General features: G+C 55.6%; 4 protein-coding genes across 4 annotated transcripts; all 4 read left to right on the top strand.

Annotated features, from left to right (window-relative positions):
• Positions 1-55: 55 nt before the first annotated feature.
• B0I36DRAFT_366590 (transporter smf2) lies at positions 56-2,090 on the top strand (the record flags this gene model as incomplete). The annotated part of the gene is made up of 3 exons (XM_046159323.1): positions 56-479; positions 568-806; positions 879-2,090. The coding sequence occupies 3 exons, from the start codon at positions 56-58 to the stop codon at positions 2,088-2,090; spliced, it is 1,875 nt and encodes a 624-aa protein (XP_046008209.1).
• A 3,271-nt stretch (positions 2,091-5,361) lies between these two features.
• Positions 5,362-5,758, top strand: B0I36DRAFT_366589 (uncharacterized protein; the record flags this gene model as incomplete). Its single annotated transcript, XM_046159322.1, has 2 exons — positions 5,362-5,595; positions 5,666-5,758. 2 exons carry the CDS (start codon positions 5,362-5,364, stop codon positions 5,756-5,758), a joined length of 327 nt encoding a protein of 108 aa, XP_046008208.1.
• Positions 5,759-8,500: 2,742 nt separating this feature from the next.
• Positions 8,501-10,354, top strand: B0I36DRAFT_331799 (putative MFS transporter). Its single transcript, XM_046155031.1, has 2 exons — positions 8,501-8,945; positions 9,062-10,354. Exons 1-2 carry the CDS (start codon positions 8,610-8,612, stop codon positions 10,262-10,264), a joined length of 1,539 nt encoding a protein of 512 aa, XP_046008207.1. The 5' UTR covers positions 8,501-8,609; the 3' UTR covers positions 10,265-10,354.
• A 159-nt stretch (positions 10,355-10,513) lies between these two features.
• Positions 10,514-13,242, top strand: B0I36DRAFT_331797 (uncharacterized protein). Its single transcript, XM_046155030.1, has 4 exons — positions 10,514-11,125; positions 11,195-11,296; positions 11,381-11,696; positions 11,781-13,242. Exons 1-4 carry the CDS (start codon positions 10,621-10,623, stop codon positions 13,132-13,134), a joined length of 2,277 nt encoding a protein of 758 aa, XP_046008206.1. The 5' UTR covers positions 10,514-10,620; the 3' UTR covers positions 13,135-13,242.
• The last annotated feature ends 614 nt before the right edge of the window (positions 13,243-13,856 follow it).

Below are 13,856 nucleotides of genomic sequence, written 5' to 3'. Positions count from 1 at the left end.
CCACTGCAGGTGTCGCCACCTTCATTAGAGCACCGATCCTGCTCATGTGCCCGCCATGAACAAGACCTCTCGGACCGACGAACCCTATGAGGGTGACGGCCTCAACCAAAGCCCCAATGAATTGTCCAACGATCTGGTCACTAACCAGGATCTGAATGGCATCGCCAATGAACGCAATCGGCGTGGCCGCGACAGGGTCTTAGATGACTCCGGGCAGGCTGTCGCGCAGGATTCTGGATCCGTTCCTGACAGTGTGCCTGCCCAGCCGTACCGAGGGGTGCAGAATCTGGCCACGTTGCTACATGCTGCAACTGGTCAGTCGCCTGGAAAGCGGACCTTGACCGCCCAGGTGTTGGACGACCGCCCCCCTGCCGATACTACCGGCGGGGTGGGCGGGAGTCTTCTGCACCGAGCCCGCCATGGATTTCTCGACTTTGCGAAATTCATCGGGCCCGGTTTCTTAGTGGCGGTGGCTTACAGTATGCTGATCCCTCCGAAACCCTCCGTTCTTTATCACCATAGGTCCATTTTTTGCCAGGCTCAGTGCTAACACAGAGATTGTCTCAGTTGATCCTGGCAACTATGCCACCGACATTGCCGCTGGCGCCTCGTATCGCTTTCGGCTTCTGTTCATCATCTTGATGAGCAACTTATTTGCGATTCTTCTACAAAGTCTTGCTATCAAGCTGGGTTCTGTGACTGGACTGAATCTTGCCGAAGCTTGCCGTGCATTCTTACCCCGATGGCTGAATTACTTTCTTTACTTTATGGCTGAAGCGGCCATAATTGCGACCGACATCGCCGAGGTAACTATAGGCTCTCTCGTTTTCATGTCAATTCCACATTTTCGTCCATCAACTTACATTTCCACGCTCAAGGTTATTGGAACTGCGATCGCTCTGAATCTTCTCTGCCCCCAAATACCACTTGTTGCGGGATGCGCCATCTCCATCATCGATGTGCTGTTTATTCTCGTCTTCTATCGACCGGGTGGGTCTTTGAGAGGACTACGCGGCTTCGAGTTCTTTATCGTTTTGCTGGTTCTCGGGGTGGTCATTTGTTTCTGTATCCAGCTCTCCTTTGTTCAGGGCACCACGCCCGGCGAGGTCTTCAAGGGCTACCTCCCGAACAACGCCGTAACCGAGTCCCAGGGTTTATATCAAGCTTGTGGAATCCTGGGTGCTACCGTCATGCCGCATTCACTATATCTCGGGTCTGGTATCGTCCAATCTAGACTGCGCGACTATGACACCAAGCATGGGCTTCTACCAGCTGTGCCATCCTCAGCGGCCAGCAGCATCAATGACGACAAGGCGGCAGAGAAGACATTTTACATCCCTAGCTTACGTGCCATCAAGCACTCACTCAAGTACTCTTATGTAGAGCTCGCCCTCTGCCTTTTCACTTTTGCCCTCTTCGTTAACAGCGCCATCTTGATCGTGGCGGGAGCGAGCTTATACCAGAACTCCGACGCCCTAGATGCGGATATCTTCGGCATCCATGCGTTACTGACGTCGAGTCTCAGTCCTGCGGCGGGAACCATATTCGCACTAGCTCTGCTGTTCTCGGGCGTTTCGGCAGGCATTGTCGCCACCATTTCGGGCCAGATGGTGTGTGAAGGCGCTCTCAGGTGGCATATGCGGCCGTGGATGCGCCGCCTTATCACGCGCAGCATCAGTATTACACCTAGCATCATCATTGCGGGCGCTGCAGGCCGGGAGAAGCTAAATGACGCGCTTGAGGGTAGCCAGGTTGCCCTCAGCATCGTGCTGCCATTTGTCTCAGCACCCCTCATTTGGTTCACCTGCTTTAATAAGTACATGACCGTGCAGCCCGGCATGGCGCGCTACCGTGTGGAAGATACCGATAATCAACAGCAGCAGCAGGATGGAGCAGATATGTTTGAAACACCTGCAAGACCAATGGATGAGGAGCGTAATCCGGTCACTAGTTCTGACACCGGTGTTGATGGCAGTGGCTTGGTTAAGATGGCCAACCCCTTGTGGTTAAGTCTCTTGGCAGGTATTGTCTGGCTTATAATCGTCGTGATGAATGTTGCTAACCTGGTGCTAATCTGGCTTGGGGAGTAATGTGGATGGCGGCTGTTTGACGGCTGTTGCCGAGCAGACAGAAAGGTGTTGCAAATTCCTTGCAGCCCGGTCGCTGATCATCTTAAAGTGCGTTTCAACGGGTGCCCAGTATGAGGTGGAACGTCCTTGGCGATTTTGCGGGTTTTCTCCCTGCCTTTCGCTTCCTCTCTTTTTCCCTCTCATGTTCACTGTTTTCTCCTTTAGTCCTTCATTTGTCCGATTGATCTTTCCTTCTATCGCTTGCTCGCTTGTTCTTCATAGCCTGAGGCAATGCGATACAAAGCCTTCCTGTGTCTGTGTTTCAACAACCAGAACTATCTCTTTATATCTAGAAGACAGCAATTTCTCAACTCCCGAGTTAAAGACTTATACCTACAATCGAAAAGTTATACAGCTATTCTCGTCTCAGTAGAGATACTTTGTGATGCTTCTCTCATTCTCTCCCAAGCTAAATTGAGTCTCGCGTCTGGGTGTTCCTTAATGTATGGCCACGACCTGGACACGGTAATTTAGACTCATAACCATCTCGTGCAGCTTACACATTCAAAGAACCCTTGTAAGAAGCAGGCTTGTAGTATTGGCCACTCGGCTAGCAAGCGTCGGCCGATCAATCTGACGCCTGAGCAGGCCGTATTCGTTCTGAAGGAGCCTATTATTATTCGGTTATAGACACGGCTTCAGACTACCGATAAGCATTCAAACGATTAACGTAATCCACGGGTGAGCGGGTCACACGGGTGAACGGGTCACTTTACTGCAATTTAATTGAGGTTCACTTCCTTCTCCTTTTTCTCCACCTCCAATCATGGGACGACAATCAATTGAAAGTGATTTGGTTCTAGCGTTAAATGCGCTCCAATCCGACCCAAAATTAAGCGTACGAAAGGCTGCGCAGATCTATAATGTATCTCGTACGACACTCCAGCAACGATACCACGGCCGAGCTGCGAAACACGACACCCGACCACCCTGCCAGAAATTAACCTCATACGAAGAGGAGAGTATCGTACGATACGTACTCGACCTAGATTCGCGTTCGTTTCCACCGCGGTTAAGTGGTGTTCGAGAAATGGCGGATCGACTCCTCCGCGTACGCGACGCGCCACGCTTTGGAACGAACTGGGCCTCAACCTTCGTACGACGACGACCTGAGCTCCGTACGCGTTTTAATCGAAGAATCGATTACCAGAGGGTCCTTTGCGAGGATCCGGACGCGTATCGCGCGTGGTTTGAGCTCGTACGAAACATAATCGCGAAATACGGGATCCACGATGACGATATCTATAACTTCGACGAAACGGGCTTCGCGATGGGCAAGATCTCCGCCGAAACTGTCGTTACGACCTCCGATCGACGCGGGAGGCCAAGAGCCGTACAACAAGGCAATCAGGAATGGGTTACAGTAATCCAGGGTATCGCGTCGTACGGCTATTCAATCCCGCCATACATTATCTTCGCCGGGAAGGTCCACCTCGACTCCTGGACCGCGAATAGCCCTCTACCGGCCGACTGGGTAATCGCGCTTTCAGAAAACGGTTGGACGACGAACGAGAGAGGCCTAGAATGGGTAAAACACTTTGATTTCCATACAAAGAGTCGTACGAAGGGTACCCACCGCCTCCTTATCCTCGACGGCCACGAGAGCCACCATTCCGTCGATTTCGAGCTCTACTGCAAGGAACAGAATATTGTCACGCTCTGTATGCCTGCTCATTCGTCGCATAAGCTCCAGCCTCTCGATGTTGGGTGTTTTGGACCTCTGAAACGGGCGTACGGTAAAGAAATCGAAGGTCTAATGCGGGCGCACGTAACCCACGTTTCAAAGGAGGACTTCCTCCCAGCCTTTTATAAGGCGTACGACGCTGCAATGACCAAATCAAACATCCAGGCAGGCTTCAGAGCGACAGGCCTAGTACCGTACGACCCGAATTATGTGATTTCGCAGCTAGATATGAAGTTTCATACGCCGACACCACCAGGTTCCTCTGCTGGACTACCACCCCCATGGGTTTCAAAGACGCCGAACAACCTAATTGAGACCGAATCGCAGACGAAGTATATTGAAAATCGCATCGTACGACACCAGAATAGCTCACCGTCGTCCATTGTTGAGAGCCTACGGCAGCTGAGAAAAGGAGTTATAATGATGGTACACGAGCAGGACCTTATGCGCCAAGAGCTCGCCGAACTTCGAGATGCAAATGACCGCCTCAGCCGCCGTCGTCGTACGAAAAGAAAGCAGCTACAGAAAGGAGGGTCCCTCACGATTGATCAGGCAAAGGATTTGAAGGCTCAAATCGATGCGACGCAGCAGTTAATAGCGGAAACGAGTCAGAATAGTGGTCGTACGAGGAGGCCCGAAACGCGCGCGCGACGATGTGGCGTCTGCGGCGAGCCCGGGCATAATGCTCGTACGTGTCAGAAAGTTGTATCTGCCTCTGAAGAAGAGGATTCTGAATAGTTTGAATTGATTTAAGGCGTTGTGGTTAAATTGTCTTATATATTGTCGTACGAGTTACTGGAAGGTGACCCGTTCACCCGTGTGACCCGCTTACCCGTGGATTACGTTACCAGAAGCTAAGAAAATCACTAAACAGAGAGAAGCAAAGGTTAAAGAGAAACCTAAAGCAAAAGATAAGAGCCGAGTACATCGCTACCCAGGCGGTTAAAGATATCGAAGGCCAGATACACGGTTATGGGTTCGCTAAGTCTTGCAGGGACGAGAACGCCCCTCTCCACAGACCAGCTTCGAAGCGGCTACTAGAGGCGCTTACAGCTCCTAAGTCTATTATAGTAGACGGTCAGTATTAACGGAGACAAAACTCTATCGAAGCAATTATTGCATATTGCCCTGTCTAGGAGGGTTATACCGTGCGGCCCGGTGCTCCAGGAACCAAAATCATAGAAAAGGATTATCACAAATCCTCCAAATAGGAAGACAAGAGCGCTCCTGATCTCGCTCTACTTTCCGTCTTTACTAAAAACGTAAATGATAGGCCAAGAATGTGCTTCGTCTGTGTTGTATAAGCACTCTCTCTGGAACTAGATGATCATTACGTCGACAATCTTATTCACAAGTTCTATAATTCTAGCGACTTGACGAAGCATTTCAAAAGGAATCATGTGACCAAATTAAGAGCCGAGGAATCTGTAAGATGTAAAGTGTATCTTGATCTAACGTCCCGCTGGCTCAGCCGTACCGTCCGCTCTCACCTATACGACCACCGTTCTGGCTGTGTCCTGCCCATGCGCTCTTGGCCTGGCCGTCCCGATGGTGCTGGTGATTGCGGGCGGTATTGCGGCTCGGGGTGTCGTCATTATCAAGTCGGCCGTCTGCACTGAGCGGGCACGCAAGGTGACGGATATCGTCTTCGACAAGACTGGAACCATTACCGAGGCAGAGCTGGACGTTTCTTTTGAGCAGTACTTCCGGGTGCCTAAGGAAAAAGCGATTTCGATTCCCAAGGAACTCGCGGCGGGTTACAAGCACCCTGTCTCCATTGCGGTTGCAAAGCATCTTGAGCAGCATCCGACCGCTGCTCTTGCCACTATTGATCAGATTCATTCGGTTCCAGGAGCTGGTGTGGAAGCAACCCTTGATGGCGCCGGAGCTCAGTCCACAGGAGAATTCGATTCTTGTTATTATCGATATCTCGTTTTCTGGTTAAATGATCTGCATCGTCAGGGTCGACAGCACTCGTGAGTGCCTCGGTGGCAGGCTTCTCGAGGTACCTGATCATGTATGTCTTGCCAGACTGAGTCTGAAGAGTGTTACCGTGCCAGTAGTTGAGCCGTGCCGAGAGTCAACGGTCACATATCAGTAGGCTTCCAAGAAGGGGGTCGAAAAGAGAGTTGTGCACCATCGACACTGGTCTGGGGGTCGCCAGTCGCGGCGCGACCACTGAACCGTGAGGATCCTGCGAGAGGGAGGTGGGGCAACGTCGACAGTCGAGCGAGCTTCGCACCTTCCAAGGTTTGGCACACCCTCCTGCGAGGGCTCAACTGCATCAGAGCCAGCACAACCCAGCTCTTTCGCCATCCTAGTGCTTCCACCTGCTGTCGGCATCCCGCATGGCATCTCCTCCTCGAGTCTCTAGCACGACTTGATACACCAGCCACACACTGGGCTTGCCATGGCCGACCCATCGCCAACATCACCGTCTAGTCACCACCATCGCCTGGCATCCTCGGCCCGCCCACAGGTCGGCGACAACACCAACGCCGACGACGAGGATGACCAAGGCTTCGCGCGCCTCCCGCCCGGAGCAACATAACCCCAGGCGTGGTGAACGAAGGATATCCGCAGAGCGCCTTCCAGAGCCCCAGCAGCAGATTGCAGATGCTCCGCCCATGGTGCTTCGACGAATCCTGCGCAGACTCCAGTTCCCACCATCGGTCAAGACAGCACGGCCGAGTAGGTTCCAACCACCGTTCCGACGCGCATCGTTATCCTCCAAGACTACTTGAGAGAGTCCGCCGAGGCCGCCATCGAGGCCGCGCAGCCTTTCATGTACGATGAAACAGTCCGTCATTGGGTTGACGAAGTCAGAGCGTCAGCCGCCGAGGGAGACAGAGCGATGCTGTGGGTTCATCGTGACTTTCTGGAGGAAACAATCGCAGAACTCGAAGGCATTTCCCGGATGCCCGAGTGATTGCGACGAGAGAAAAATAGAGGCCTTCATCATGCGCCTCGCCCTAGGCTCGCGCGAACGATGACATTTGGAAGGCTGTTCATGACGTAGGACATAGGTTTTGTAGACTCCATGACCCAAAACAAACACGCATCTCCCCTCTCACTTCTCGTGCAAAACTGATGCAGGCCTGTGCGGTCATGTACTAGAGCAAAAAGTACTGCAAAACGTACAACACCAGGGATTCGCTGGTCGTCACCGACCCAACTACTAGTCTGGCGATATCGAGCTTGTGTACAGGGGAGCGGACGGGACCCTCAATTTTCTCGATTCTATGGTCGTACGTGCTAGATCTGGCATTCAATAGATGCTATATAGCCCAGCCATTTGAAAACTGCGGATTGCGTAACCATAGATTATGTGTAGGCATGGCGGGCTGATTCAAAACTCGATTGCCAACTGGAAAGACGCTGACCCTGGCTAAAGATGTCTCCACGCACCCACCCCACTCGTCCACCTTCAGCTCAGTCAGTCAGTCCAACTTTGAAGGTGGCCGTAGGGGTTGCATACCAAGTAGACGAGTGATAATTGCGTAGTTTTGTCATCATTGGAGTGAAGGGCTGATACAGACATGGCGCAATCCCCCTGCCCTGAATTGCATGGCCGCTTCTCGGAGCTCATTTTCCCCACGGCAGCTCGGCGCTCCGAGACTCGTGAGTCGGATTTACACGGCGCCGCCGATCAAGCACAGGTCTCCAGGTCGATCCTTCCATCAGGCATTTGATATAAGAGTGTATCATCACTGCGTCTCTCACTATGAGCTGGCCATGCCCGCATGCCACCAGCAGTCAGGCAGGCGAGCATTGCAACTCGTTTCGAAGGCGAAGTAAAAGATTCGCCAATTACGGAGTAGAGGCTGAGCTGCCGGTCATCGGACCCGGAGGCCCAGCGCGCGGCGACTGCTTCGGAGGCATCCCGATACCCGGAGGGGACAGGCCGAGCCAACCAGAGGTACAACCCCTGCTGCACTCGAGATAAACAAGCAAAAAGCCTCTTTGCCGAAGTGGGTCTGTCCTGGCTCCATCGGCTCACATCCGCCGCCGCCCACGGACGGCGCTGGCTTCACGGGTCCTGCCTGTCTGGGGCAGGGGGTGTGCCCACGCCGATGCTTGGTTATTTCCGGGCTGTCGACCGAGTGCCAACTTCTCCATTCCTCGTCCTTAGCCTCCCGGTTTCCCCAATGCCAAGCTGTCGAGTCGCGGCTTGTTCACGCAAGAAAGACCCACGGTTACCATAGTATGCAAAAGGGCCATGACAAGCCCCAGCAGAGTCGATCGAGCGCTCACACACCAGCAGGCAATTTAACGTTTGCAATCTTCCGCCTTGCCGGGACCCTCCAGAGGAGCCGCCCGCACAAGCCACCATGCCGTCGGGTTTCGATGGCCGAGGTCGGCCCTCGCCCGACAATGACAACAACACCAGCCCAGGCCGCTTGACCAGCAACAACAATCGTGGCACCAGCAATGCTGCCGACAATGAGCCCAGGATGGACGGGAGCAGAAGCAGCAGCGACATGGCCCATGAAAAGCCAATGCAGGGCACTGACAGCGGCAGCCAGGACCTAGAAGCCGGACATGGCCCCAGCAACACGGCTAGAGACCTTGCGCCACTGACGCCCACGGGTCTCTCAACCCCAGATGGCCTCGAGATGCTCGCCCGCGAGCCAACACGGGGCAGCCGTAACGAGAGCAGCTACGACAACGTCGATGACGACCATACAGATGACGGCCATGACCATCAACGCCGCCCGCGGTCACCATCAGCTGATCATGACGACGACGACGACGACAGCGACGACGACCAAGTCCGCCCTGCACCCACGACAGCAATGTCTCGAACCCAGAGCCGCGCATCGACGACACGCAACAGCACATCTGCCGGGTCGAGCCCCTTGGCGCTAGTGACGAGTGTGCTGGAGGTCCCCGACGAGTTCTACGACACACACAGCCGGCGCCGCAAGACTGCCCTCGTGTGTTTCTGCTCCTTCTGCGCATTCCTCTCGCCCGTCTCGAGCACGGCAAACCTGTCCGCCACGCCCGAGATCTCGCACGAGTTCGGGACCACCGGGAGTGTGATCAATCTGTCTAATGCGGTCTATCTTCTGTTCATGGGGATCAGCCCGATGTTCGTCGGGCCAATGAGCCAGGTCTTTGGGCGCAGGATGGTGAGTCTTCTCTTTGTTTTTGCATCAAACCCGTATCCAGAAACAGTACCTTCTTTTTTCTTACACCCCGAGCTTCTCGTGACAACATGACTCACATGATTCTTGTGGTGAAACAGGTCAACATTGTCGCAGCCTGGGGCTTTCTCGCCTCCTCCATTGGCTCTGCCTTGTCGCCCAACATTACGTGCTTCTTCATCATGCGCATCATCACCGCCATCTTCGGCACGGCCTTCATCCTCGCCGGCAATGCCGTGATCAGCGACATCTACCGGCCTGTGGAGCGCGGCACGGCCACGGGCTTCCTGCTCATTGGCATGCTCGTCGGCCCGGCGTTCGGCCCTTTCCTGGGCGGCGTCATCGTGACGTACACGACCTGGCGCGTCATCTTCTGGCTGCAGACTGGTCTCGCCGGGCTCGCGCTGGCAGGCAGCTATTTGATCTTGCCCGAGACGATATACCACCTGCGCTGGGACGACCTGGCCGGGTTCTCTGGCCAGCAGCGCGTGAAGGTGCTCTGGAGCATGGTGAACCCGGTCAGGGTGGTGCGGCTGTGGCGGTACCCAAATGTTACGCTGGCCGGGCTGGCCAGCGCCAGCCTGCTGTGGAACATGTACGGGCTGCTGGCGCCGATCCGGTACACACTGAACCCGCGGTACAACCTCACGACGCCGATGCAGGGCGGCTTCTTCTACCTGGCGCCGGGGCTGGGGTACCTGACGGGGACCTTTTTCGGGGGCCGATGGGCAGACTGGATGGTACGGCGGTGGATCAAGAAGCGGAACGGGGAGCGGGTCGCCGAGGACCGGCTCCGTGCGGCGGCGCCGTTCATCGTCGTCGTGGCGGCCTGCATCCTGGTGTACGGCTGGACGGTCGAGAAAGACGTGGGCGGGATCCCGCTGACCGTGGTCGTGATGTTCCTGCAGGGCGTCGCCCAGCTGCAAGCGTTTCCAGCTTTAAATGTCTACTGCCTGGACGTGATGCCTGGGCGCAGCGCCGAGGTGATTGGATCCAACTACGCGATGCGCTACCTCGCAGCGACGGTGAGCATCGCGATTGTGCTGCCGGCCATCCAGAGCATCGGGGTCGGCTGGTACTCGACCATCTCGGCGGCGCTGCTGGTAGCGAGCGCCGGGGGTCTGGCGTATAATGTACGGTATGGCCGGATGATGCGGGACAAGATTGATGACAAGAGGAGAGCCCAGCAGGAGGCGCAGCGGCAGAGACGGCAGCGCAAGCACGCCACGCCAGCTGAAGCCGAGGCGGTGGGAGTGCCAGCGACCGAGACGGAGACGGAGACGGGGACGGGCAAAGCTGGGTAGGCTATATGTAGCGTCAGGCTTCTATTTCGTTGTGAACCATGGCATGCTGTTCCAAGGCAATAAAAGGTGTCGATGAGACTTGTTGCAGAGATGCGGATGTCTAGTTGTTCCTTTTCCGTGGGTCCCGAGGTCCTTCCCCCATCAATCGTCCATCGCCCCGGAGTTAAAGTCCGCCGCCTAATCCCGGGCTGGCCAGTTGGGTGTCTCCCACCCCTCCCTGCCTCTCTTCACACCGTGGACGCCGACGGACAGACAGACAGGCAGCCAGCCCTGGTCCCACGCATCTCGTCCAGCAGCCCACCCGGCATCACAACTCGCTCCAGCGCTGGCCGGCGTCCAGGACGGTTCCTCGCATCATGGGCGTCGAGTTCGCCTTCATCGACGTGCAGCAGGGCTCGCGCGAGACCAACAAGAGCCTCGCCCTCCGCCATGTCATGAAGGGCAAGAATGTCGGCAAGACACACCCTGCCCGTCGCCGCCGCAAGTCCCAGCATGAGGACGCCGCCCCCGGCGCCGAGTCTCGCCCAGGTCCCGCCCGGCCCCGGAAACGCCAGCACACCGAGCAACCTGCCACAGCTGGCAGTGTCGACGAGGATTCCGCCGCGGCATCTGCAAGGTCTCCTGCATCAGCCGCAAGCAGCAGGAGTAGTGGCACTGGCGGCAGCAGCAGCAGCACAAGGTCCGCTTTGTCCACATGGAGTGACACTTCCTCAAGCTCCACCCAGCGGGTTCGTGAGTCTGTCGCAGTCTGGGAACATGCCCCTTCGGCGCCACTCTCACCTGTCACTGTGGGCGATTATCTCATGGGCTTCGCGACGCCCGCAGCGCTGTCCGCTCGTGCCAACCCGACCTTTGAGTATTGTGGGTTTTGCCTTTGCGCTCGGCAAGTCTGTGTCCGTCTGTCCAGCTGACGTTGTGAATGTTTGGCAGTCTTCAAGTACATCATCACGTCGATGTACCCGACACCTCTATGCATCGCGATGGAGCCCATGAAGAAGTATTGGGTCGAGACGTTTTTGATGGACGAGACATGTCAGTGTGCTGTTTCTGGTTTCCACGTGCATGTCCACTACTGCGCTAGCACAGGAGAACTGACTTGGTGATGCCCTCACGAAGGCTACCACACCTACATGGCCCTCATGAACACAATGCACGACCACGCCACCGGGCGAATAGGCTACCAGGATGCCCCTTCACGTGAAGCAGTCTACCACCTCGGCCAGGCCGTTAAACGCGTCAATCAGCGTCTCAACTCGCCTGGGCTGCTGACGGACTCAGACCTCGTCGTGGTCAATTTCCTCATCCTTCAGTCGCTGGTTCGCAAGAAGCGGCACGACGCTGGCGTCCATTTATCAGGGCTGTACGCCATGGTCGACATGCGTGGCGGGCTTCGCAACGTGACTGATGGGTTCTTGCTGGGAAAGATATGCAAGTAAGTTCTCCTTGCCTTCATAGTGGCCAAACGTGCTTGAGAATATTAGAAGGCTGAACAGGGTGCTTCCGTTCGCATCCACAGGACAGAGATCGATTACGCTCTGCATTATGGCACAACCTGCCGCTTCCACAACGACAACATAGCTCAGGTCTTTGCAGAGCTTGAGAATCAAGGCTTCACTTTTCCTAAAACACTTGGGACGTCGAACGACAATGATGCGTCATCACGATGGGCCAGCGGGCTCGATCCTACCCTGCGACAAATTCTATTTGATGTATTCGATGTGACGTCTTTGTTTAACGCGGCAGACTATGGCGGCGGCGACTACAGCCCTTTCTCTAGTCAGAAAAAGCAAGGAAGAACGCCGAAAATGACGCACATCATGCTCCAGGACTTCACAATATCTGTGGGCGGCCGACTGATCCGGTATCACCCACTCGGCAAGCCATACGTGATCCCTCCTCACGATCAACAATACGACCCGTCCGAGCCCAGCCCTTCCCGGACCTCACACTCACCGAGAGCCACAAATGCACAGCTCGAGGCCGTTGTACACATAGCATTGGTCTCTTTGTTAACCACCCTCTTTGTGCAGACTGACCGGCGCAGCCACAGACTGAAATATGACCTCGCGGCAAAGAGACTGCGGGAGGTCGTCGACTCAGTGATGAGGCAGTTCATCTTCTTCGGAACTACTGAGGCTACTCACGGACGAGCTTCGCCGGCGTCTGCTGCTTCTACTGCGGGGCTTCTCGCTCAAAGCGGCGGTGCCAGCAGTGGTCGTGTTGACGAAGAACAGATTGTTGATAGTCCCGTGCGTTCGGCAGCGATGGGAAGTGCCAGCACCACTGCTACTGCTACTGCTCCCGATGCTGCTGCTTGGGTCGGTGACAGTAGTATGGCAGTGCCCACAGTCCCGGCAAGCGGGAGCGGCGTACGCGGGCCGGGGGCCTTCATAGTACACTCCGCCGACGCCGCTTCCAATGGCGACGGCGCGAGTATTGGAGGAGCTCATCATGGGCTGCATCTGGAATCCTCCAGCTTGCCCGGGTGCGGGGCCGGTGTTGGGGCCGGCAGCAGCGACAGTGGCCTCTTTCTTTTCCGCCCGCTTCTTCATGACGCCCTTGCGGACCTGGCGGGCCATCATCGTCATCATGGCAGGCATGTTGGCGGTCACCGCGGGGGGTTGGTCGACGATGAGTTGTTGCTCTGGATCTTGATGGTGGGGAGTGTGTCTGTCTTGTCTTGGCACGAGACCGGCACAGACGATGATGCAGTTTGGCTGACTGATCGGATGAGGATGGTTGCTGGGAGGCTTGGGGTCTCGACGTGGGAGTTCGCTCAACAGCGTGTGGCGAGGCGGTTTCCTTGGATCGCAAGGTTACACGACGAGCTTGGGAGGAAACGGTGGGTGACGATATTTGGAAGTACGTGACGAACGTCGATGCTGGAAGATTTATTAATCGTTCAAGGGCAGCTAGTTCTAGATGACCTGCTACTGCCGTTGGAAAAAACTGAATATACTAGGGAAGTCAACACTTATATACTAACGTGATCACGGGAACAAGGCCCCTACGTATAACTTCATCTACAGGCTCGACTCTCCCATTACGCACACGAAGGTCTGCACAGCTTCGCCTCGTCCAGATAGCAGTGCTGCCGGTGCAAAACAAGTTCCAGGCCACGGAGGCGCAGAAAGCTTAGCTTGAGCTCGCCGTACCGTTTTGTCCGCTGCTAGGTAATTGTCGGCAACAGATCTACCTCTCTAACCCCACCAACGTTGCCAGCCGCCTGGCTGAAAAATGAGCCGGTCGCAAGCTAGGCTCTTATCTCACTACGCTAGGGCTTTGCTGTTTGAATGCAGCTGCTGGGCCACGCCTGAAGTTTGCCGCTGGCCGCTGATCTACGAGTCTATGTTTGGGGCCTCCAGCAGGGTATAGACGGTGGAGGCGTGGCGAAGTCCATTATGTAGTTGCGAGTACTGCGCACAGCAGCTCCTGCGCGTCGTGCTTTGTCATGGTCGGCACGCCGGCGTCCGTTGCTCGTACCTTATGGTATCCATGGCTACATTGTATACGGCAGCATCCAGGACCTGCTAAACTCTGCTGGGGTTTGCAAAGCTGCATGCATAGAGTGGGCGAGCTCCAAGTACAGCAC

This window comes from Microdochium trichocladiopsis (assembly GCF_020744255.1).
Source record: "Microdochium trichocladiopsis strain MPI-CAGE-CH-0230 chromosome Unknown B0I36scaffold_9, whole genome shotgun sequence".
In the NCBI taxonomy this organism is placed as follows: Eukaryota; Fungi; Ascomycota; class Sordariomycetes; order Xylariales; family Microdochiaceae; genus Microdochium; species Microdochium trichocladiopsis.
Note: the sequence above shows the minus strand (reverse complement) of the source record. Positions and strands in the feature narration are given on the sequence as shown.